The 23,462-nt window shown below is 49.2% G+C and overlaps 1 protein-coding gene across 1 annotated transcript in view; it reads left to right on the top strand.

Moving 5' to 3' along the window:
- Nucleotides 1-23,462, top strand: part of Hhat (hedgehog acyltransferase) — a 245,673-nt gene that overhangs the window by 47,152 nt on the left and 175,059 nt on the right. The window contains exons 5-7 of the mRNA XM_041635455.1: nucleotides 3,524-3,718; nucleotides 4,638-4,859; nucleotides 12,154-12,322. Coding sequence (XP_041491389.1) covers nucleotides 3,524-3,718; nucleotides 4,638-4,859; nucleotides 12,154-12,322 — 586 coding nt within the window. The remainder of the gene's footprint in view (nucleotides 1-3,523; nucleotides 3,719-4,637; nucleotides 4,860-12,153; nucleotides 12,323-23,462) is intronic.

Genomic DNA, 23,462 nt, shown 5'->3' with positions numbered 1-23,462 from the left:
AGCATTGTTTTGGGATAAGACATGATGCATGCTATTTTTTTTTATTTTTGAAAACTTAAAAGTTCTGTCCTGGGTCATGTGGCAGGCTTCATACTTATGTACCTAGGAGGTGGACAAGTTCCTGAGCCGTACCTCAGCACCTCAGTGTGGAGGTGGGTGGGGGAGCGTTGCTTAGGCTCCGATTATGGACTTGACACTCTGGTGGCCCTGCCTTTCTCTGACCACCACTTCCAGAGTTCAGCCTGTGTGTGGAGACTATGGTGATGGCGGTGGGGCCTTCCCCTTCCTGTCCTGCTGTCAGTTCAGGCCTGGCCATGCTGTACCTGGGTTTTCATGATGTTTGGGGTGGGCGGGGATTCCAGTGTCATTTAACTTCAGTGGCATTCTGGCTCACACATCAGTTCTGGCAGTAAGACGGCATGTCTGTCAACTCTTCTGCTTCGCATCCTCAGGGTGTGAGTGATGGGGAGGGTGAGGCAGTGCCAAAGTTGAGGAGTCCAAGGTCAGCAGAAGAGCATTTCCCATTGCTGTCTCAGGACAGTGCCCAGTACTGTCTGCCTGCAGGAGGCCTGTCTGCACGCAAAATGGCTGTCGTGGCCGCCGTCACATCTGCAGCAAACTCCCTGGGGTGTCGCTGGTTTGCGCAGTGCTGCTAAGAATTTCTGAAGGCTTTTTTTGTTCCAAGTTGGAGCAGCTTCTGTGTGTGGTGGGTTTCAAATGCAGCTCAGCACACAGGCTTTTCCCAAGCAGATCAAATAGCACTCACTCAGAGTGTGACTGTGTATGCATGTGTGTGTAGACATGTGTGCGCGGCCCTCATCGCACACGCTGTAGGGTGTGTTGAAAAGAACCTTTTCCCCCACCATGTGCTAAATTAGTCTTTGGCGACCTCATTTCTGGAAATTGGACTCTGCCCAGAGGTGGGAGAGTTGGGGAAAATTTGAGGCAAATTTATGTGGCTGTTTTCTGTGGTTAGCAGGATGGAAAAAAAAACCGTAAAAATGAACTTCACATTTCTCTGGTTTCCTTGGAACGCAGAAGTGGCTGACTTAGTCTCACATTTCAGACGGTCTCTCGAGCTGGAATATAGGGCTGTGGAAGGGGGGGTGCGTGGGCAGCTGTTTAGAGGGGCTGAGACCTAGGACGAGATGGGCAGCTGCACTCCAGGCCTGTTCTGTGTCCGGTTCTCTCTGCTTCTGTCTCTCTGGCCATATGGGGACTGAACAGCTGACCCCGTGTGTGTCAGGCGATCCCTGCACCACTAAGCTATACTCTCAGCCCTGTTTCTACTTTTTGTTTTTAGACAGGCTCTTACTAAGTCATTTCTACCTTTTGTTTTTAGACAGGCTCTTACTAAGTTGCCCAGGTGGATCTTCAGTCTGTGATCCTCTTGCCTCTTTCTCCTGAGGGGCTGGGAGGGGAGGTTCGGGCCACCAGGCTCAGCTCACCCTGTTCCCCAGAAGATATAAGTTCAGTCATGTGACTTTGCAGTTTTGAAAAGTTTCTGAAAGCCATCATTCAAATGCATCACTCCGATAACATTGCACTTTTTTCCTTTGGAGACAGTATCTCCTACAGCCTAGGCTAGCTACAGTCTCACTATCTAACCAAAGATTTCCTGAACTCCTTACCCCTTCGCCTCTCCCTGTGAGGATTAGAACGACAGGCATGAGTCACTAGATCCATCTTGCAAAGCCCTGGGGCTAGAACACAGGGCCTCATGCACACTGGGCTAGCACTCAGCAACGGAATTGCAGACACAGCCCAGGAAGAGCCCCTCCATTGCATGCGTGTACTAAGCATGTCTCACAGTTCCAGTATACTCGCGGTGACCTTGTGAAATAGTTACTGCTCCAGAACCAGAGTCACGGAGAGCTTCTGTAACCTGCTGAAGATCATACAGGTGACGTGAAGCTTTAGACATTAAACTATGCCGACACATTGCCGTTTAATATTAAAGCCTGGGGGCTGGAGAAGTGGCTCGGCGGCTAAGAGGTCCCAGGTTCAGTTCTCATTACTCAATGGTAGCTCACAACTGTCTGTAACTTCATCTCCTGTGAACACTACATATATGTGGTATGCATACATACATGCAGGTAAGAAAACACTTATATACATAAGATAGAATGAATAAAAAACTTACTGCTTTTTTCTTTTCTTTATTTTTGGTAGAGTTGAGGATCACACCAAAGGTCTGGTACATTCCAGGCAACCTCTCTCCTGCTGAGACATGCTCATTTCTACATTGTGGTCTTTTTCTTGTGTATGTTTATGCTGTGTGTATGGGTGTGTGTGGTCAGAGGACAACTTTGGAGAGTGGTTTCTCCCCTTCCACTTTCACGTGGGGATGAAACTCACAAGACTCGCAACATTGGTGAGAGGCGGTTTTGCTCACTGAGCCATTTTGCTGGCTCTTTATTGCAGTTTAAGGACTCACTCATCTTTGTATGTATGTGTGTCTGTGTGTCTGGCGGCTGCATCACTAGGGAGGTGAAGTCAGAGGACGACCTTCAGTGTTGGACCTCGGGTTCCACCTCACCGTTGTGCGCTTCAGGCTGACTCCTGCCTCTGTCTCTCACCTCTCGGTAGCATGCTGGGGCTACAGAGGTGTGCCAGCATGAGTGGCCTTGCATGGGTGCTGGGGATTTGAACTCAGGTCCTCCAGCTTGCACAGTTATTGCACAGATGGCCTCCAGGCCACCTCCCCAGACCAAGTGCCATTTTAAAATAAGGATTTAGCACCTGGACACAGGAAGAGGCATCGTGGCAGCAAACGTGTTAATCCACCGTTTTGTTAATCAGTAGAACAACTAAGTTACTTGCTAAGTAAACAGAATAGTATTCAGAGTCTTTTAAAATGGGACTAACATGTCAATCAGGTAAAGATCTTGACATCACAAAAAATTGAGGAAATGCAATTTTTCCTGTGACATAAATTTAACTGTGAGTAGCATGCTAAAGGTGTCCCACCTGTTGGCTTCATCTGGGCCACACTGTCATCTAAAAAGTTTACACTCAAGGAATGCAAAACTGAGTTATGAAAAGAAATTGGAAAAAAAGCCTCATGATCCTCAAGTAAGTTCACTGTTTTTGCCTTGGATTGCATCTGCAGGAGTCCTCAGTAAAACCCACACCGTTGGATGCTCAAAAAAGATGTAATTTAATATTTGATTTTAAGTCTAAGACATCAGAAAGTCTTGGTGTAAAAGCATCCCAGTTTTTTCTAAGGCTCCCAGGAAATGTTCGCGACTTTCATTCTCATTTTGGCGTCTGAAGGACTAATTGTCTGCAGGATGTGGGATGTGACTGTCCCAGCTGGGGTTCCCTCCTCTGTCTGCTCAGAAGTCAGCCGAGCATCTCCCTGTTGTGGGATCCAGTCCAGGAGGCTCCGAAGGCAGGAGACCTGGCAGGCAGTGAGAGCAGGGTTTCCTGGTCACCAGGGCTTGCCCTCATCCGCACAGTGCGTTCCTAGCCACGCTCACAAACTCACCTCCTGTGTTCTCTTTGGACCTCCCTTCTACAGCACAGACCCTGGATCGTCATGGTCTATGGAATGTGGGCCTGTTGGTGTGTGCTGGGGGCCCCAGGTGTGGCCATGGTCTTTCTCCACGCCACCGTCACCTTCTGCGTGGCCCAGTTCCGGTCAGTGCTCCTGTCCTGGCTGTGTTCTCTCCTCCTGCTCTCCACCCTGAGACTGCAAAGTGTGGAGGAGGTTAAGGTAGGTGTCCCCCTCCTGCACACCTTACACAGGGCAGGGGAGGGCTCTGATTCTGTAGAAGTCAAGTCTCGGTTCACAGAACAGTAGCTTCTCCATGGGGCTCCGCCTAGTGGCCATTCCGGGTTATTGCACAAACTTGTCTGTGATGTCTGAGCCCTATGAGATTGTCCGTGGTCACCTTTTATCCCAGTTTGGATGTTAAGGGAGGATGACAAATGTCATGGGACCAGAGGGGTAGAAACAGACTCCTCCCCTCTCAATATTTTTAAGCCTGCCTGCTGAGTGCTCTGTGGTTTTCCACTCTCCTTCTTTGTGACACACAGCATCTACAGTGGCCCCAAGACAGTCAGCAAGTGTTTTTATTCTCAGTTGCTAGGATGGGCTTATTAATTATCCACTCAGAGAGCTAATCACAGAAGTACTTTGTGTAGAAAGTGAATAGAGTGTTTTGCCTCCAGGTCACAGACCAAGCCTTGAAGTATACCATGGAGTAGCATCTTGACAGGCACAATTTTTTGTCAGTTGAGTGTTTGGTGGAGGCAGACATTGGGCAAGAGGCAGTCTGTACGACTGTTGAGTGGTTAGCTCTGCGTACAGCCTGCCAAGTCTCTTAGGGACCAAATTTAAACTCAGTCCTGGTTCCGAATCTTGTATATACGTCCATAACATGTTTCTTTTGGTGCCAAGGGTTGGACCTCGGTCCCAGATATGCAGGGCACATTTTCTACAGCCTAGCTATGCTGCAGCTCCCATGGCTTGCTTCAGTTGCCAGTGGGGCTTCTTGATACTGCCCTGGACTCAGCTCTGTTTCACGGCTTCTGTCGCAGGGGAGGCCATCGTCAGTTTTCCCCGGCCGGCTCCTGTGTCAGGCCAGGCTGGCTGCCCTCTCACCGACTGTCCCCCCTTGTTGCATTTGCAGAGGCAGTGGTATGAGACAGACAGTGAATACTACCTGCTGCAGTTCACGTTGACTGTTCGCTGCCTGTTCTACACCAGCTTCAGCCTGGAGCTGTGCCGGCAGCCTGCGCCTGCGCCTGCCCAGCCGGCCTCTTCTTCCTTCCCGTGGCTGCTGGCCTATGTCTTTTATTATCCTGTCTTCCACAACGGACCTATCCTCAACTTCCTAGAGTTCTACAAACAGGTAGAGTCTTATGGGGGACTTGATGGGTTCTGTGTAGGTCTCTCTCTCCTTCCTAGACTGTGAATTCTCACCCCAAATGGGGTTGCTTACTGAGTGGGATTCACAGAGAGTTTGGGAACGGTGAAAGGCTTCTGAATGTACGACCAAAAATCATTTGAAGTCTAATGGGTAATGAGTTGGCAGTGTTTCTGGCAGTGGTCACCCTTCCTGTGTTATTGTGAATGTGGGGTAGAAAATGGCTGGAGTGTGTTTAGGGCCAGTTTAGAATGTGACATTATCCTATGCCATACTGCCCAGAACACCTCGCTCAGAGTCCAGGCTACCCTGTATTATAAATTGCAGGTTTTTAAGAAACAGAATGGTTTAATAATAGAAAACAAAGACTTTGATGTCTTCCTACATCATTCCTCCTGATATCAGTATTGAGTTAGTGTCTTTGGATCGGATTGCGTTAGAATGTTTGACTTTAGAATTTCCTCCCTCCCTCCCTCCGTCCCTCCGTCCCTCCCTCCGTCCCTCCCTCCCTCCCTCCCTCCCTCCCTCCCTCCCTCCCATTCTTCCCTGTGTGTGTGTGTGTTTGTGCGCACGTGTGCAGGCACACATATGCTACAGCATATGTGTGGAAGTCAGGGGACAGCTATAGGAAATCGGCTCTCCCTGTCACCTGGAGGATCTAGCACTGAACTCAGGGTATGAAGCTTGTGAGCAAGTGTCTCTACCCACGGAACCACCTCACCAGCTCAGTGTTAGATTTTAAAAGTTGTTGTTTGATTTGATGACGAGAATTTCCTAGCAAATCATTAAATACATTTTACAACAACTTCTGAAATGGCCCTAAGGATGCTTCTGTAAGCCTGTCTTGCTAGAGTAAGTTTTTCTCGAACCAGGGTGTGTAGGTATATCAAGCTTTTCTGATGACAAATCCTAAAGGTGTTTATTGTAAAACAATTATTTTGTATACATACAGTTTTACCATCTATTAAAGATGCCTACTAATGAGATGGATTATTTAATTTACACAAGAATGAAGCCATGGCTGAGTATTCGACAAGACATGGGCTACCTTCAGTGGTTTCAGAGTTGATCAATATTTTGATTTTATTACCGTCAGTGCTCATTGGTGCCACATGCATCTCCCCACTTGGGTGTGCTGTGGATCTGAGCACAACCCCCAGCTAATCTCCTGGGACATATGTAAGGGAGTTTAACCCATGTGTTAGTATCTAAAACAGTGGTTTCCAAGAGTAATGGCCTCCACCAAAGCACAGCCATCTTGAAGAAGAAAATAGTACAGACGCATATAAACATACATATGCACAACACATGCATGTAACACATGTACAACATACAGGCACACAAAGCACATCTATGTACACACAGATGTATACACAACCCATGGATGCACATGTCTACACACAATGAATGCCTACACTCACATATAACACACATGTGTATACACACATGCCTGCATATGTGTGCAGCATGCCTGTGCATGCACACGCACACCACATTGCCTGCATTCGTACAGAACACACATGCATGCACTTACATACAGCACACACACACAACACATTGCCTGCATTTGTACAGCACACATGCATGCACTCACATACAGCAACACCTGGATGTTTAAGATTACTGTGTAAATGACAGTTGAGTTAGTGAGGACACACCTCAGATGTGGTCCCTGGTCTGTAGCATGAACACCATTAGGGACTTGAGATATGAGTTCTCAGGCCCTACCCCAGGCCTATGACCGACCAGGGTTGGGGCTCACCGTTGTGGCTTGCCAGGTGCCCTGACTCTTGTGCTTGGGGAGGCTGGGAACCGCTGTCCTGAGTTTGTCTGAGGAGTGGGGTGGAGGCAGTGCTGGCCCAGGATTGGCAGACTCAGACCTTCCGCATCCTGCCTCTTGCATTTGCCTTGACACTGTGAACTTGGCTTCTTCCCAATTTTCCAGCCAATAACTTTTGAACTAAACCTCGGCCCCATCCCTCCCCTGGGATGGACAGTAATTCCTGGGGACGTAGACTAAAGCCACTCAGAGGAAAGAGACTCTCCCCAACTGCGTCATATGCACGGGGAGCTTTGCCCAGTGGGAGCTGCACTTCATCGGGTTACAAAGCCCTTCTTTACAGGTCTCACTTTTCATCTCCAACAGGGACAATGCGAGTGTGTAGTCAGGCCCCATGCCTGGTCCTCAGGAGCAGACTTTGAGGCTGTGGTTCACCCAAACCCTTAGCTAAGGACTGCCATTCCCTTGAGTATCAGTCTGGGGGGAGATGGGTAGACTCACCCTATAGGGGCTCACCCTGTAGGGGTTTAGTCTGGGGAGGATGGGTGGGCTCACCCTGTAGGGGCTCAGGCCGTACTTGGTTCTTACTTATTTTTTCTGACATGTTCCAGTTGCTGGGAGTACTGACTTTGGAAAGGGAAATCAAACTTTCTCTCTTTCTGCCTGTATTCGTTAAGGCCATCCCAGAAAAATAAACTGCTCACTAATCCACAGGACAGAATAAACACTGAATAAAAAGCCAGGCAGGGTCTGGGGAAGTGACTCAGTGGGCGGAGCACTTGCTTGCAAAGGTGAGACCTGAGTTCAGACCCCCTGAGCCCACATAAAGCCAGACACGCAGTGCACACCTGTAATGCCAGGATCTGTGGGCCAGCTGGACCGCTGCACACACAAGTGAACAAGAGACCTTGTCTCAAAGTGGAAGCAGGGACTTCTGACCTCTGTGTCTGTGCCATGGCATGTACACACAGAAACACAGATTACACACATTCTACACACAAAGAATAAAAAGCCATGTGGTTTCTGCACATGCTGAGAGAACCTGTGGGTGCTCTCCTCTTCTGAGATGAGGTAATCTAAGAGGGAAGGACCAAGAAGAGGGGAAGGTGAAGGGCAATGGAAGAACTCACGAGTGCTGTGTGAATGTGCAGAAGGAGACTTGACCACCAGGGGGCAGCAGCATCCCACGTGGAAATGGACTCAGAAGGGACAAGCCTATGTGGGATTCTGAAACCCCAAGTATTAAAAGAGAGGAACACCTCTGCAGATGACGTTACTCCAGTTTTTAGCACATACGTTTACGTATGCAAATGAGGGAAGCATGAAAGAGGCGTTTTCCATACTCTAAATCACGTGAAATAATTCAATCAACAAACAACACACTTTACCTCCTACCTAGCCTGACCGCCTTACCAGGAAGGCCCTTTCCGGCTTCAGCTACTTTGCAGCTGTGCTTCTGGGGAGTTAAGAGCCTGAACTGCTGTGAGGCAGATCCAGCAGGGCCTGGGCAAAGCAGGGTGGCCTGCTGACTGGGGCCTCAGAGTCTCCCTCGAGCAGGGGCCTCTGCAGTGGGGACTGGATAGGGTGACAGGCAGTCTGAGTGGTGCATCCTGGGACTTTTCTTACCATGGTACCCTCCGTATGGAGGCCAGCTCCAGGTTCATATCCCTGTTCTGTTTTGGTGAGCTACCTCGTTTGTGCCCCCGCTCCCTCCCTGTGAGATGGGAAAGTCTGCAGAGCCAGAGTTGTTGTGGGGAGCGCGTGGTCCCAGGAGGTGATGAGGCTTGAAGCTGGTATGCTGCCACACTCGCTGCTGTTGGGTTGTGATTGGTCAGAAGCCTCTGGCAAGTTCAGGGGGTGTTTAGGCTACTTCAGAGCCCCTTTCCCCCATGTCCAGCCCGATGGGCACTCTAGCAGAGGAGTCTGAGCAGTGGCCGTCCCTGGACTCTGAAGAAGCCATGGTGCTGGGCTATTGGAGGGACCAGACAGTCACTGCAGGCAGGGGCGGGGCAGAGATAGGTGTTGGTGTCTCAGGCGCTGTGGATAGTCGGGCTTCTGGGTCTGGAGACCCCTGAATGACCTGACCATAGAGAAAAGATAAAGTCAGCTCTACGGCTTCTCATGCATGTAATCTCCAAACCCCGAGAGATGTTTGCTACCACCGCAAAGAGAGTAGATGGAGGTAAAGATGGGCTCATGGAAGGCAGGCTGGGTGGACGGAGGAAAGACAGACACGTGGAAGGCAGGCTGGGTGGACGGAGGAAAGACAGACACGTGGAAGGCAGGCTGGGTGGACGGAGGAAAGACAGACACGTGGAAGGCAGGCTGGGTGGACGGAGGAAAGACAGACATGTGGAAGGCAGGCTGGATGGACGGAGGAAAGCCAGCAGCATCATGACTGGTGCTAGAACTTAGTAGCTAGGGTGCTTACTTAGCATTCATGAGGTCCTGGAATCCCAGCCTTGGAGGTTGAGACAAGATGATCAGATGGTGAACATCAAGGACTGGGAGATAGTTCAGTAGTTAACATGCTTGCTGTGTGAGGATGGGGGCCTGGGTTTGAATCCCCATGACACACAGAAGCAGGGAATGCCAGAGGACCTCTGCAACCCCTGTGCTGGGGGAAGGCAGTGAGTCTTGGGTGCTTGCCGGAGCGGTGTAGCCCAAATAGCAGCTTCAGGGGCGGCAAGAGACTCTGACTCTAAAAAATACAGTCAGCAGTGATAGAGGAAGACACTGGGTGTTTGTCTGTGACTTCATGGGTATACACACACACACACACACACACACACACACACAGAGAAAGTGTGTTCAAGGCCACCTTTGGCTACATAGTGGATTTTGATATATTGCTTTAAAAAAAGATAAAAGACACAACCTTGTCACGCTGACTTGGTGTGGCAGGTATGAGGGTCTAGGGGCTTCAGCTGTCTAGACAATGTACTGGTTTGTGGCAGCAGTGTGTGCCAGCTTGGCGGACTTCCTGGGAGGGGGCAGTGTACATTGCTGGCCTTGCTGTGGGTGGCCTCCAATGCTGGGTCTGAGTAAGCTTTCCACAGGGCGTAGGCGAGGGACTTCAGCTCTGAAGGGACACAGGTTAGGTCCATATGTCCCTGGATCCTGTAGACAGAAGTCCTACAGAGGGACTGACAACATTGCTGGCCTTGGAAAGGCCTTGTTTGCTCACAGGCACACGCATGACTCCCACGCAAAGGACAGGAACCTTTCATCTCTGACAACTGTCATCTTCAATCTTCAGAGAAAGGCGACATTCCCTTTTGTGCAATTTGCATGAAATGAGATTTTAAATTGTAATGCGTTTTAAAATACAGTTGGCAGACGAGTTAATGCGTGTTTTCCAGTAGAGTCTGAGCTTGAAATTCCCACCATGGCAGTTCCCAGGGATCTTAAGGTTGACAGTCCCCTCAGTTGGAAACGTCTCGAATGGATGGCTTTCCGTGCAGCTCTGAGGGTGGGCGCTGTGCAGCAGCCTGTCCCTCCTGCTGCAAGACGAGGGACAAATGGCTTCGAATAAAATAGACCCCATTACGGTGAAGTGTGAGCGGACCCTCAGGATTCTCAACCTTCTAGAAAGGCAAATGACTGCTCGCATGTGTGAGTGTGTGTACATGTGTGTGCACATGCCTGTGTATGCATATGTGTGAGCATATGTGTGCACATGTGTGTGTCTGTGTGTACTGCCTGCAGCTTGGGGACACCTAGGATGACCTCCAGATTGACCTTTTGCTGAGAGGCAATCCGGGAGGGTGAATTTTCTGCTATTGCCCATCCATTGCCTCTGCTCCCCTGTTCGGGCCTGTACACCAGTAAGGTGTGGCACCCCAGATGCAGGCTGTGTTTCTGGGGACCTGGGCTGCAGGCTGTGTGCTCAGCACCTGTTAGAGTTCAGCTGGGTGAGCATTGCTGTCTGCCAACACAGTTATCAAGGCTGTCAGCACTTCCTCCAGATGGCTTGCTTCAGTGCACCAGCCACAGGGTGGCCACACAAGGCCCATCTCCATCCAGAGGGAACGTGGTGCCTCCTCATGTTTTCTCAGCTGTTGGTGTGGATTTTTAGTGGCTTCCCAGACCTGTGTAGGGAGGCAATGCCACAGCGAGGTGACCCCACAGCGAGGTGACCCCACAGCGAGGTGACCCCCACAGCGAGGTGACCCCACAGCGAGGAGACCCCGCAGAGAGGTGACCCCACAGTAGGGTGACCCCACAGAGAGGTGACCCCACAGAGAGGTGACCCCACAGTAATGTGACTCCACAGTGAGGTTACTGCACGGCTAGGTCACTGTGGAGAAGGGTTTTTTTCTTTGATGTCCTTACTCACATATCAACTTAAATGGAAAAATCTGAAATGCTGCAAAGTTCCAATGTCTTCTGTCTTCTGAAGAGAGTCTGGGATGTTGGGGTGGTCTGGAGTCTGGGCTGTTGGGGTGGTCTGGAGTCTAGGCTGTTGGGGTGGTCTGGAGTCTGGGCTGTTGGGGTGGTCTGGAGTCTGGGCTGTTGGGGTGCTATGCAGTCTGGGCTGTTGGGGTGGAATGGAGTCTGGGCTGTTGGGGTGGTCTGGAGTCTGGGCTGTTGGGGTGCTATGCAGTCTGGGCTGTTGGGGTGCTATGCAGTCTGGGACTGTTCAGAACCCCAAGGTCTGAAGCGCTCAGGTCGGATGATGACCGTCCAGACCGTTCTGTGTTCCTATCATAGATAATGGAGATACCCACCTCCCATTTGATGTGGGGCCCTGCTGTACCACTGCCCTTATTTTGGGATCCTCGAGGAAAGAGGACACAGCTGTACCCAGAGGCCACATATCTGCTAGTGATGCTGCTAATTCTTTAAGTGTGTGGGTGCTGGATTTAGTACTCACCACCACTATTATCCTCTTCACTTCACTTTGAGGAAATCAAGACCTGGGGGCTGAGTAACTTAGCACAGTCATGCAGTGGTATGGCTGATGCTAGAATCCCGTCTATTGTTCTACTACTGCTGAGCAGACACTTGTCCCCTCTGGGTATTTACTCTGCCTGTTTTTTGAAGGTAGACTGACAGACATCCCAAATTCTTCCATGTCACTCACACTCTGTGTGCCTTAGCCTATCTACTAGCTCAGGATGCGTGGGGATAGCCGGGGTGACCAGGACCCAAAGAGAAGCACAGTTTCAAGGGGCAGAGCATCTGAAATCCTGACCCAGTCCGCCTGCCTCAGGTCAAGGCTGGGGTAGAAGGATGCAGAATTTGGCATCGTTCTTGGCTGTAGGGTACCATGTTGGCACACCTCTTCTTGTTCTGGGGCAGTTTCCCAACTGGGATGTAACTTTCTTACCCAGGAAAATCGGGTGTCCTTAAGGCAAACAGACTCCCCTACCCTATCAGTAGAAACGACAATGGTGATTTGTACAAACCCCATCAATAACATCATGGGAGCGACATTCTGCAAGGCTCAGGACCAAGCACAATCTAATGCTACCTTCTCTGTTGTCCCCTCTTTAGATGCAGCAGCCAGAGCTCAGCTCTCTGAAGCAAAGCCTTTGCATTCTAGCCAAGGGCCTGGGCCGCCTGCTCTGCTGGTGGTGGCTGGCCGAACTGATGGTCCACCTCATGTTCATGCATGCCCTCTACAGCAGCCCCCTCCTGGAGAGCGTTTCCTGCTGGACCTTAGGTAACTGTGGGACCTGCCATCAGCAGGGTGTTTGGGGTGCAGTGACCCAGAGCCAACTTCCTTTATATTTTAACCTTATTCCTCTTGTGGCCAAGGTTTTACATGTGTGAGCTGTTTGGTGTAATTGATGGAAAGAGGGCTGTGCCGTGTGAACTGGGAGTCAAGGACGAGGGACTCCTTGGGCTGGGACTAACTGCGTATGGCAGGAACAGCTCTCTCTCTCTCTCTCTCTCTCTCTCTCTCTCTCTCTCTCTCTCTCAGTGCGTGTGTGTATGGAGGCAGTGAACTCTCTAAGGCAATACTCTGTTACACCAATAATGTGTTCTGATGCCCTGTTTCAATACTTTTAGACATTGGTCAGGACCAGCTGGCCGAGTCCGTCCAGGGTGTGTGAGACCCTGCTCTTGTGCTTGTGCCTTGACAAGGAATGGCTGGCACTCTTACAGGATGCATACTCAGATGGTCACACTAATACCAAATCACTTTTCTGACTAGCTAAGATGCCTTTTGCTCCCCTGAACAGGGTTTGAGTTTCCTCTTCTTGTATCTCATTGACTTGATGTTGGTTTTTAGTTTTGAAAGTCTGATGAATGTGAAATACACTCGTGGCTTCTATCGAAATGTATGGGGCCAAATGTCTAGGGACCAAAACCTCTGAAATGAGGTGCCAAAATAAATCTCGCTGAGATCTCTTAAAGCCGTTCTGTTCATAACTGTGCAAAGTCAAACAACGTACTCCCCACCCATTTAAGGCCAAGTGGCACCCATTTAGGTGTCTCTTTCTGTCCCCATGTTCAGTGTCTTTCCTGCCCCATGTGGTCCTGGTGAAGAGCATGTGACAGTTTCACCTGGGATGAAGTGTCTCTCTTGTGCCTTTTTTTATTTTTGAAATATAATCTCTCTCTCTCTCTCTCTCTCTCTCTCTCTCTCTCTCTCGTGTGTGTGTGTGTGTGTGTGTGTGTGTGTGTGTGTGTGTAGCCTTGTTTGACTTAGAATTTGTTTATGTAGACCAGGCTGGCCTTGAACTCGCAGCCTCCACCTGCTTCTATTTCCTGAGACTGGATAAAGGCGTGCACCACCACACCTGACATATTATGTCATCATATAAACAGTTGGTCTTGACTCTGAAATGAAGAATCTTATTGTCTCCCCAGTGGCACCTGTGGCCCAGAGAATGACCTCATCTGCACACAGAGGAGTTGCCTCTTCTCTCCACACTGATGCACTTGAGGTTTTGGTGAATGTCATGCCTTAGGGCCCTCTTGGAGACAGAGCACAGCATGTCACACTTTCACACCAGATAAACCCACCGTCATTCTCACTGCCCGGGATCTGTGACTTCTCTCTGATCTCCCCAAGACCACCAGGCGCTTTGTCACATACACCTGGGTGCGGTGGTATAGGGTTTCCAAACACTCCCAGACAGGCAGTGCTCCCAGCTTCCACGGCCAGAGTATGAACTAAAATTGATCGACCGGTGCGTGCACCCGTACTGAGGGCAGAGTCAGGTTCTGTGAGGTCTCTTCTGCGTCCTTTCACTTTTGTTTATAGCTGACTGGTATGCATTGTGTGTATGAACCACATTTTCATCATCCATCTGTCTGCTGAAGGGAATCTGTGTTGTTCTCATTCCCTGTCTATTGTGAACAGAGCAGCTGTGAACACTGCTAGGCCAGAATCTGTGGGGTGTGACATCATATGCCAAGGAGTGATACAGTTGGGATATATGATAGACTTATTTTCAGCTTTTGAGGACTTTTCCACACTGATTTCCAGAGAGGCTGTACTAATTTGCCCATCTTCCACGGGCAAGGCTTTAAGCTGTAAACTCTACACTCCCTGCTTAAGTCATAAACTTACCCCTTCCTCTGCTTTCATGCAAAGATTTCTGCTTGGAAAGCTGAGAATTTCCACACCCCCTTCTCTCTGTTTTGAGTCTTTCTGCTCCTTGCTCAAACCTCGTCTTGCTCTGGGTGTGAATTCCGCATCTGGAGGGTACTGTGGTTAGGTGACCTTCCTGCCCATGACTGGCGGGAAGGACAAGCTGGCCCTGAGACCCAGGGTGTGGCTCTGCCAAGAGGACTTGTCAGGAGCCCTAGCTGTCTCCCCCCCCCCCCCCCCCCCCCCGCCTTCTGAACTGAATGATCCCAGCAGACACCCAGGGCTTCGTGAGAGCCTGGAGGACATCTCATTAGCTTTGCTGTGCGGGTTAGGAACCCACCAGCTAAACTCTGCGCTCAGATGCGATGGACTGTCTTCCTTCTTAGAGCTAAATTGTATTTGAAATTTTTCAAATACACGTCCTTTTATGAAAAATATAGAATGAAAAAGGACTCACATCACAGTGTACTGTGAGGAACGGGCTGATTGGGGCGCTGGCATTCTGGGAAATGTCTATCCTAGAATGGTGGGACCTCATTGGAAAGCAATGTTTCCGATAGCTGGGCAGCTTCCCATTGCGTCTCAAGCAAGCGGTGCTTCCAAAGCCAAGTGCCACATGCTTTGGTTTCTGTCGACATCTGTCTGTCCATCCTCTAGCCTTCCTTCTTCCCTCAGTGCTGCAGCTCCCTGGGCTTTATCTTTAGACGCAGCAAACGTGGCCTTAACCCTGGTGCTTTCGTTAGCTGTTCCTTCAGGTCAGAAGGCCCCTGCCTCACGCATCCTTGCTGTTGTCACTTCTTGTTATTCCCATCAGTCGAAATGCCACTTACCCCAAGAAGCAGGAACAGCCTCCGTGTGTTCCCCTCACTCTTTGGGTTCTCAGAACAGGACTGGTCATCCCCGAGGTTCTCCTCACCTCTCTGCCTCCCACCACACATATATGTGCTACAAAGGAGTAGCCTCCTTGGGCTTACTCACCACGGTGTTCCCAGCACAACCACCCACAGTAGTCAGCTCCACATGCTAAGTGTGAGCAGTGCAGGCAGGCACACACCTGTGCAGTTAGCAGCAGGTGTCCTGGGGCTGGGGTGGCTCAGCTGGTGGGAGGGTGAGCAAGTGTGAGGCTCTGAATCTCCAGCACTCAAAAAAGTCCGATGTGGTTGCACACATCTTAACCCTGGCACTGCACAGCCCCTTACAGAGACTGTGCGTCAGGTCCCTATGTAGACATTGACCTCACAGGAAGAGGTGAGGTTACCTTGGAGGTAATAGCTCTCGTTCTACAGTTCTGAGTTTGCATGTCAATGTTCCGACTGCCCCACAAGCTAGGCTCACGTGTATCTGCCACCGCTGTGGGTCTGCCTTCAGGGTCCCTTTAGTCTTGGCCGGAGGGCAGCATCTGCATGCCGATCCCTTGACCAGTGGCCCCAGGCAAGTGCACACCTGCATCTGGGAGGTGATTGATGTTTAGTTCAGTGCCTTCCTGGTAGAGAGAGGGAGAGAGAAGGGGGAAGTATAGAGAGAGGGAGAGAGAGAGAGGGACAGGGAGAGTGGGTAGGAGGGAAAGACTATCTTTCATAGTGGTTCAGAGTAGACATAGTAGAAAGGGCCAGGAGGGGGCAGTAGAAGCTCACTAATCTTGAGATGAAACTCAGATAAACTTTTATTAGCCTAATATTTGGCTTCTCCTTAGAAATTAAGGAAGTGTATTGATGTGGTGATGGCGGTGGTATGTGTGTGTGTGTGTGTAAGTGAATGCATATGTGTGTATATGCATGTGTGTGAGTATATGTGTATATATGCATGCATATGAGTATACATGTATATGCATGCGTGTGAGTGTACATGTGTGTATGCATGTGTATGCATGCACGTGTACATGTGTGTATATTTCTCTATCTGTTGCTTCTTGCACAGAGAGGAGAATATCCATTCTCATGCCAGCTTTCACGATGTCCCTGTATGATTTAGACTCCTTTTCATGAAATACCCCTGTAAGATAAAGAATTCTCTAGTAACACATTTTTAAAATCTTCTCAAGTTCATCGATCTCAAGTAGAGCACATTTCTACATAGAGATTTCGGACATGACTGTCGCTGGTCTCAGTGCGAGCACCCCAGGCCCTTTGTTTCTAGATGGGGGCCTGACACTGTTCCCAGTGCTTTGCTCAGCTGACTGGGCGGTGGCTGTCTCCGTCTCTCACTTTGGGCCTCAGTGGAGTTAGTCCTGTCATCCTGCTGGCTTCCCCTGACTGTTGTGTGGTGTCTTATCAGTTTGGGCGCATGTACCGGGAATGACACGCCCAGTTAGCTGCTCCAGGTAGAAGACTGCTCAGGTGTGTGTGGCAGAGACTCTGGTGAAGGTTTGGGTGGTCACACAGACAAACCTACAACCAGGGATCATGCCCGATTCCTCAGCTGGGCTTCTCCTCCTCCACACGCCAGCCTTTACTGTGTGTCTTACCCTTTCCAGTTTTCTTGCAGACTGGGCTTTTTAAAACACAAACATCTGGACTTCTTAGGGCTGTCACTGTAAGAGTGGGAGGCTATCACATCTCTTCCATTGCCACCTCTGAACCTGCTACCCTAGCAGTGCTGAGCTGTGGCCATGTTTATTATACACAGCTTGCGTAGGTTGTTATCTGTCTAGCCAAATCATCCTTCAGAACTTGGTGCTTTGGGCTGGAGAGGTGGTTCAGTGGTTAGGGAAGCTTGCTGCTCCTGTAGAGGACCCAGGTGTGGTCCCCAGCCTCCGTGTGGTGACTCACAGCCATCTGCAGCTCCAGTTCTAGGGGAGCCGATGGTCTCTGTGGGCACTAGGCACACACGTGCACATGTGACACACATATGTATATGTGGGCACTTACATATATATATATATATATATTAGAATGTTTTTTAGAAAATTAAAGGCACCTTGTAGAATTGGCTCCCGTGTTTTCATTCCCAGCTGTAGCAGTGGTGACTGCCAGGCAGTTTTCTTTCCCTGTAGCCTCTCCCTTGTTGCCCCGAGGGTCATGCAGGCACTGTGTTGTTGCCTGTAATACTCGAACGGTATCTCCAGAGGTCCCCAATTTAACTGCAGACTCTCATAGGAAGGCCGACTGGAACCATTTGGTGTTATGTGGCATGTGTGTGCAGTACCTGTGGAGGACAGAAGAGGGCATCAGAACCCACCTGGTGTGGATGCCAGAAACTGAACCTGGGTCCTCTGCAGGAGCAGCAAACGCTCTGAATCTTCCCCTCCCCAGCCCTCTGTGAGGTCTTCTTCATGGGTGTGTTCTGGGTCAGATATGAAGTGCTGTCAGGAGGGTTTAATGGGTCACGATGAAGAAGTAGTACTTACTTCCCTAAACCCCTAATTTAGGATGCCTGCTCTGTTTAACTATTCAGGGTTTTTGTTTGTGTTCTTATTTTCCCATATTAAAATGCTTTTTGAATACACTATACTTAAAAGTTTAGTTGAGTCTTCTTTGTTTTTATTGGACACAGTTTTCATCTCCATTGTGATGTAAAAGGTTAAAAGTAATTGATAAAGGGGACTAGCAAATAGGATTTACTGTTCTGGAGAGTGACTTTCTCCTCAGCAGGTACCCTTTCTTTGAGGAGCAAAATTGTTTGCTTAAATCTTATAAGAGGAAACATTATCCAACTGAATTTTCTCACTTTTAGAGTGTCCAAAGAGTGAGCACCTTGGGAGGTAGCACTCTGCAGAGTTCATTTTGCTCCTTTCGACCCTGAGATAATTAGTCGGAGGGTTAGCGGGATCTTGACAGAAGACACAGTTGCCTGGGAGAGATTTAGTTTCCAGCTGCCCGGCTTCAGCTCCATCACCGTCTCCTGTCACTTGGGGAGAGTGACAGCAGGTCTGTCTGAAGGGACGACCTGAGGCCCCCGACCTTGACCTTGGCTGGGAACTTCCTTTGTGGGACTGGCAGGCTTCCGAGAGTGCAGCCCTTGACAGCTGAGGTCCGGCTGATCCATCTCATCTAGATGAAGGGGCAGTGAGTGTCCTGGCTTCATAGAGCCGTGAGCCTGAACCAAGTCATGAAGGGCAGCTGTGCGATAGGTGCTCTCCCTGTGTGCGCCTCTCTTGTTTCTCTCCTGCTTTTGTTTATCCAATGTTCTTTGAGGCTAGCTTGGGTGAGGACTTCCAGACTCTCCGTGTATGCTTTTCCCCCCGCTATGTACAATAGCCTCCTTTGGTATTAAAGGTTTCCCTGTCTTTGGGTCTGTTTTGTATAGACTCAGGCTCCATGTCTACCCCAATTTTGGGCCCGAGTCTCATAGGTGAGGCGGCTGAGGTGGTAGCTGCTGGGTACTACTGCTGAATAGAGTCTTAATTTTTTAAAGATTTATTTTAAATTAGTGTTGTGTGTGTGCGTGCACGTGTGTGTGAGTGAGTGCAGTTCCCTTAGAGGCTAGAAGGGGGTACCAGAACCGAGGGAAGTGAATTATAGATAGTTGTGAGGTTCCATGTGGGTGCTGAGAACTGCAAGAGCAACAAGTGGCCCTAATGCTGAGCTGTCTCTCCAGTCCCCAGGCAATGGAGGTGACAGATTTTACACACACACGCACACACGTGCAGACATACTCGCACCACATGCATGCATGCACATACATGCACACATGCACACATACACATGCACACACACGCACAAGGCATAAGAATCATAAAGAAAATGCAGCAAACATTTGTTTCATCTGTTATGTGGCCTAAGAAGTAAAACGACACCAACATAGTTGCAGCCCCTTGGGTCCCTGTCCTGACTGCATTTCCCGCCCTCTGCTTAGTCACAGCCACTGACCTGAACTGCGTGGTTTCTATCCTTACGCATTTCTTTTCTCTTCTCCTGTCTGTGCTGTGAGCCTTCACATGGCTGTTGGTAGTTAGGAAGATGTGTGCGTTCTGGGACAGGATTATCCAGGCTCCACAGAAGGATGTGGTGATTCATCTCTGCTGAGCGGGGACGTCCATGAGAAGAGCTCCAGGCCCCTGCTTTGTCCCTTCTGCTTGGCTGTTGAGTATCTTAGGACACAGCCTGGCTTCCTGTTCTCTGGGGACCTACACTCAGCAGGGCGTTAGGGAGCAGACTGTCCCTAGCATCACTCTGGAGCTAGTGAGGTCTGCTCTTGCTTTTTTCCTGAACCGTTTGTGCTGGTCCTCTCCACCCAGGAAGCCATGGTGGCTTTGCCTCTAGAAGTTCTGCCTATGTTTTTCCTTCCTTTCCTTGTTTTTTATGCTGGATACATAGTCCCACTTTCTTATGCGGGACATTTCAAGGTGTCAGCGGGTGCTGGAAACCTTGGGTAGTCTTGAATACTATGTATACGTGCTTTTCCCTGCATGCACACACCAATTTTGAGGTTCATTCACACATTAGGTACACTGAGAGATGGAGAGTAAAACAGAACCATTTCAGCAGTGCAGCCTGCTGTGGGAGCTAGGGAGATGACTCAGCTGGTAAATGCTTGCTGTGAAAGTGTGAGGACCTGAGTTTGACCCCATGGATTAGTGGTGTGTTGTAGTGATAAGAGCAGCGGGGCTGCATCCCTAGCGCCCCAGCCGCCTGCTAGCTTATGCCCCGAAATAACAACACACAAACTGTATTCTTTAAAACACTGCTTGGCCCTTTAGCTCTAGCCCTTACTGGCTAATTCTGATATCCCGATCAACCCATCTCTAATAATCTGTGAACACCGGTCTTACAGGGAAAGATTCTAGCCTACGTCCATCCTGGGTCGGAGCTTCATTGTGTGCGTCTGGCCTGGCGAGGGGAGCATGGCGTCTCTGTCTGAGGCGTCTTACCTCACTTCCTCTTCCTCCCAGCATTCTGTTCTGTTTACTCCACCCACCTATGTTCTAAGCTATGAGCCCAAGCAGTTTGTTTATTACTTAACCAATGAAATCAACAGATTGATATGACACTCCCACATCAGTGTGTTCCTGTAGCCTCAGCACAACGGGGTGGGGAAAGGTGGATCTCCTGGGCTCACAGAACAGTCAGTCTGGCCAAATCAGCAAGGGCCCGGTTCAGGTGTAGAGTCTGTCTCAAGAAATAAGGTGGAAAATGCTTGAGAAAGATACTTGCTATTGATGTATGTGCTCGCTCTCTGTCTCTGTCTCTGTCTCTCTGTCTCTGTCTCTCTCTCCCCCTCCCTCCCTCCCTCCCTCCCCCCTCTTTCTGTCTGTCTCTCTCTCTCTCCCTCCCTCTCTCCCTCCCTCCCCCCCTCTCTCTGTCTCTCTGTCTGTCTCTGTCTCTGTCTCTCTCTCCCTCTCTTCCTCCCTCCCTCCCCCCCTCACACACACAGGAGGCACGTACATGTGCACATATGAACACAGCATCTACACAAACAATTCAGTGCAGTGAAATGCTATGTAATTGTGGTCTCTCTTAAATATCTTACTGAAGTCTACTCCATTGTGATGATGTGAGGTGTCAAATTGCTGCATCAGGAAGTAGATGATGGAAACATTGCAGCATAGCATTTGGCTACCATATATTGTCACGTGACTTTGCTGACAGCCAGCTAAAACGTGACTAATGTGTCAGTGGTGTGGACAGCGTGGACACATAGGGTAAAGCAGTGATCGGCAACCCTGGCAGGATGGAGCGGGTACCCGAGATTCCATCACCGTGCTTAGGGTAGCCTGCAACAGAAATCTCCAGAATTCTTTGTTTCTGAGATTTCCCTCTGAAACTGTGGAAAGCAGAAGCGTGGGTAAGGGTCGGGTTGCTGTCATCAGCGTTAATATTGCTTAGAATTGGGCTTAGGAGCTCTGTGAACTGCTAACTAGATGCATGCAGCCAGGGTTCCTGGGACCAGACTTCTGTTTTGAGCACTGAGGGTCAGATGCTGGCTGCAAGTTGCTTTATGTCATTAATAATATCTATAACCAATTACTCAGAGTACCCATGCCCATAGTGTTGTAATAGGAGCGGCGGGGCTGCGTCCCCAGCACCCCGGCCGCCTGCTATCTTATGCCCCGAAATAATTACACAAATTGTATTCTTTTAAACACTGCTTGGCCCATTATATCTAGCCTCTTCTCGGCTAACTCTCGCACCTGGACTAGCCCATTTCTAGTAATCTGTGTAGCCCATGAGGTGGCTTACCAGGGAGATTCTAGCCTACGTCCATCCTGGGTCGGAGCTTCATCGCGTGTGCCTCAGAGAGCAGAGCTATCATGTCTACCCGGGAGAGGGGAGTATGGTGTCTCTGAGAGAAGCTGCATGATTTCTGAGCTCACTTCCTCTTCCTCCCAGCATTTTGTTCTGTTTACTCCTCCCACCTATGTTTTAATCTATCAGGGCAAGAAGTTTCTTCATTTAATTAACCAATGACCTTCCTCCATCACCATAGTAGGGGTTATGTATTATATGGCCATAGTAGGAGCTATATTTTAATGCTTAGATTATTAAGCTGATACATAAAACATGAACTTACATGTGTTAATGAGTTACTATGCTGTAGTGATTCTCAACCTGTGAGATTATTTTTTGCCTACCTGAAATAATCACACAGAAAATATATTAATTAAATCACTGATTGGCCCATTAGCTCTAACTTCTTATTGGCTAACTCTTACATCTTAATTTAACCCATCTCCATTAATCTGTGTATTGCCATGTGGCAGTGGCTTACTGGCAAAGTTTTGACAAATCTGACTCTGGTGGTAGCTCCATGGCTTCTCTCTGACTCCGCCCTTCTTCCTCCCAGCATTCAGTTTAGCTTTCCCTGCCTGCCTAAGTTCTGCCCTGTTATAGATCCAAAGCAGTTTCTTTATTCATTAATGGTAATCACAGCACACAGAGGGGACTCCCACATTATCTCGGCAAATAAAGAATTGGCATGCTTTTCTTAGGATGCTTGGTTGGACGTCTGTGGCTCTGATGTCTGACCTTGTGCATAGCTGTCTTAAACTCATGATCTATTTACACAAAGGCTTTAGTCTAGTTTGAACCTGCTCTAAGGTGAAAGTGAACTGTGTGCCTCCTAAGTGCTGGGGTTTAAGGCCTGCACCACCAAGATGCCCCCATCTTAAGCCATTAGAAATATTCACCAACAGGTAAATAGAGCTGTGTTACATGATTATAAAGACATGTGGCTCGTGTTTTTCATCCACACTGGGGTAAAAAGAAACCCCAATCATCTTCAGTTAGGTTCAGCCACAGTTATGTTAAACACCCACACAAAATCCTTTCTTTAGCCCCATTGTTTATGAAAAGTACCAATGAAAGATGTTTTTGTGCAAATGACTCATAGAGGTGTATACTCAGAGGTGGATTTTAATTCCTAAGCCTCAGAACGACACCTGTGCGAACCAGTGTCAGAAATGAAGGCAGGACTGGAGACACGAAGCATTCCTTCCAGCCTTCTTGAGCTGGCCTCCTGCTAACAAGGCCCAGGATGCTTCCCTGCCTCCTGTCTCCAAGAGGTGGGGGTGACCTTGAGCATCTGACATCCATGCTTCTGCAGGTTGGTCATCTTCGGCTGTGGGAGCTTGTGCTACTGAAGTAGCCTCTGAGCGTACTGCCACCCCTGCTCCAGACTGTCCCCAAGCAGAGCCTGCTCAGAGTAACACCTCACTGCTGCCCTCCCAATAGATACTTCACTCTGAGCTTCACACCGAGTGTTTCCAAGATGGTGGGTCTAGCACATATTCCTTACCTCTCGATGAATGTGTAGTGTCTTAGGTTTTTTTTTTTTTGTCATGGAGCCCCAAAAGCAATTTGGAGAGAAAATGGTTTCTTTTGCTTACTCTTCAATATCGTAGTTCATAATCAAATGCATTCAGGACAGGAACTTAAACAGGGCAGGCATGTGGAGGCAGGAGCTGCTTCTGAAGCCATGGAGGGGAGCTGCTTACTGACTCGTTCCTCATGGCTTGCTCAGCCTGCTTTCTTATAGAACCCAGGACCACCAGCCGAGGGATGTACCACCCACAATGGGCTGGGCCCTCCTCCACCAATCACTAGTTAAGAAAAATACTCTACAGACTTGCCGGCAGCCCCATCTATGGAGGCATTTTCTCAACTGAGGTTCCCTCCTCTCAGATGACTTTAGTGGTATAAGGTTGATATAAACTGTCCAGCACATGTAGTGTATAGGTAATGAACGTGTATATTTACACATATGATGATGTTTTTCTTGGCATTTTTTCAGTGTTTGTGTGTTTGGATGTATGTAGGTGCACGTGTATGTGTGTGGGGGTACATACATTAAAAAACATGTGTGCATGCTTGTGGAGGCCAGA

This window comes from Microtus oregoni, unplaced genomic scaffold (assembly GCF_018167655.1).
Source record: "Microtus oregoni isolate MIOR12 unplaced genomic scaffold, Mior012 000047F_ref0000412, whole genome shotgun sequence".
In the NCBI taxonomy this organism is placed as follows: domain Eukaryota; kingdom Metazoa; phylum Chordata; class Mammalia; order Rodentia; family Cricetidae; genus Microtus; species Microtus oregoni.
The sequence above is the reverse complement of the archived record's forward strand: the minus strand, read 5'-3'. Positions and strand labels throughout refer to the sequence as shown.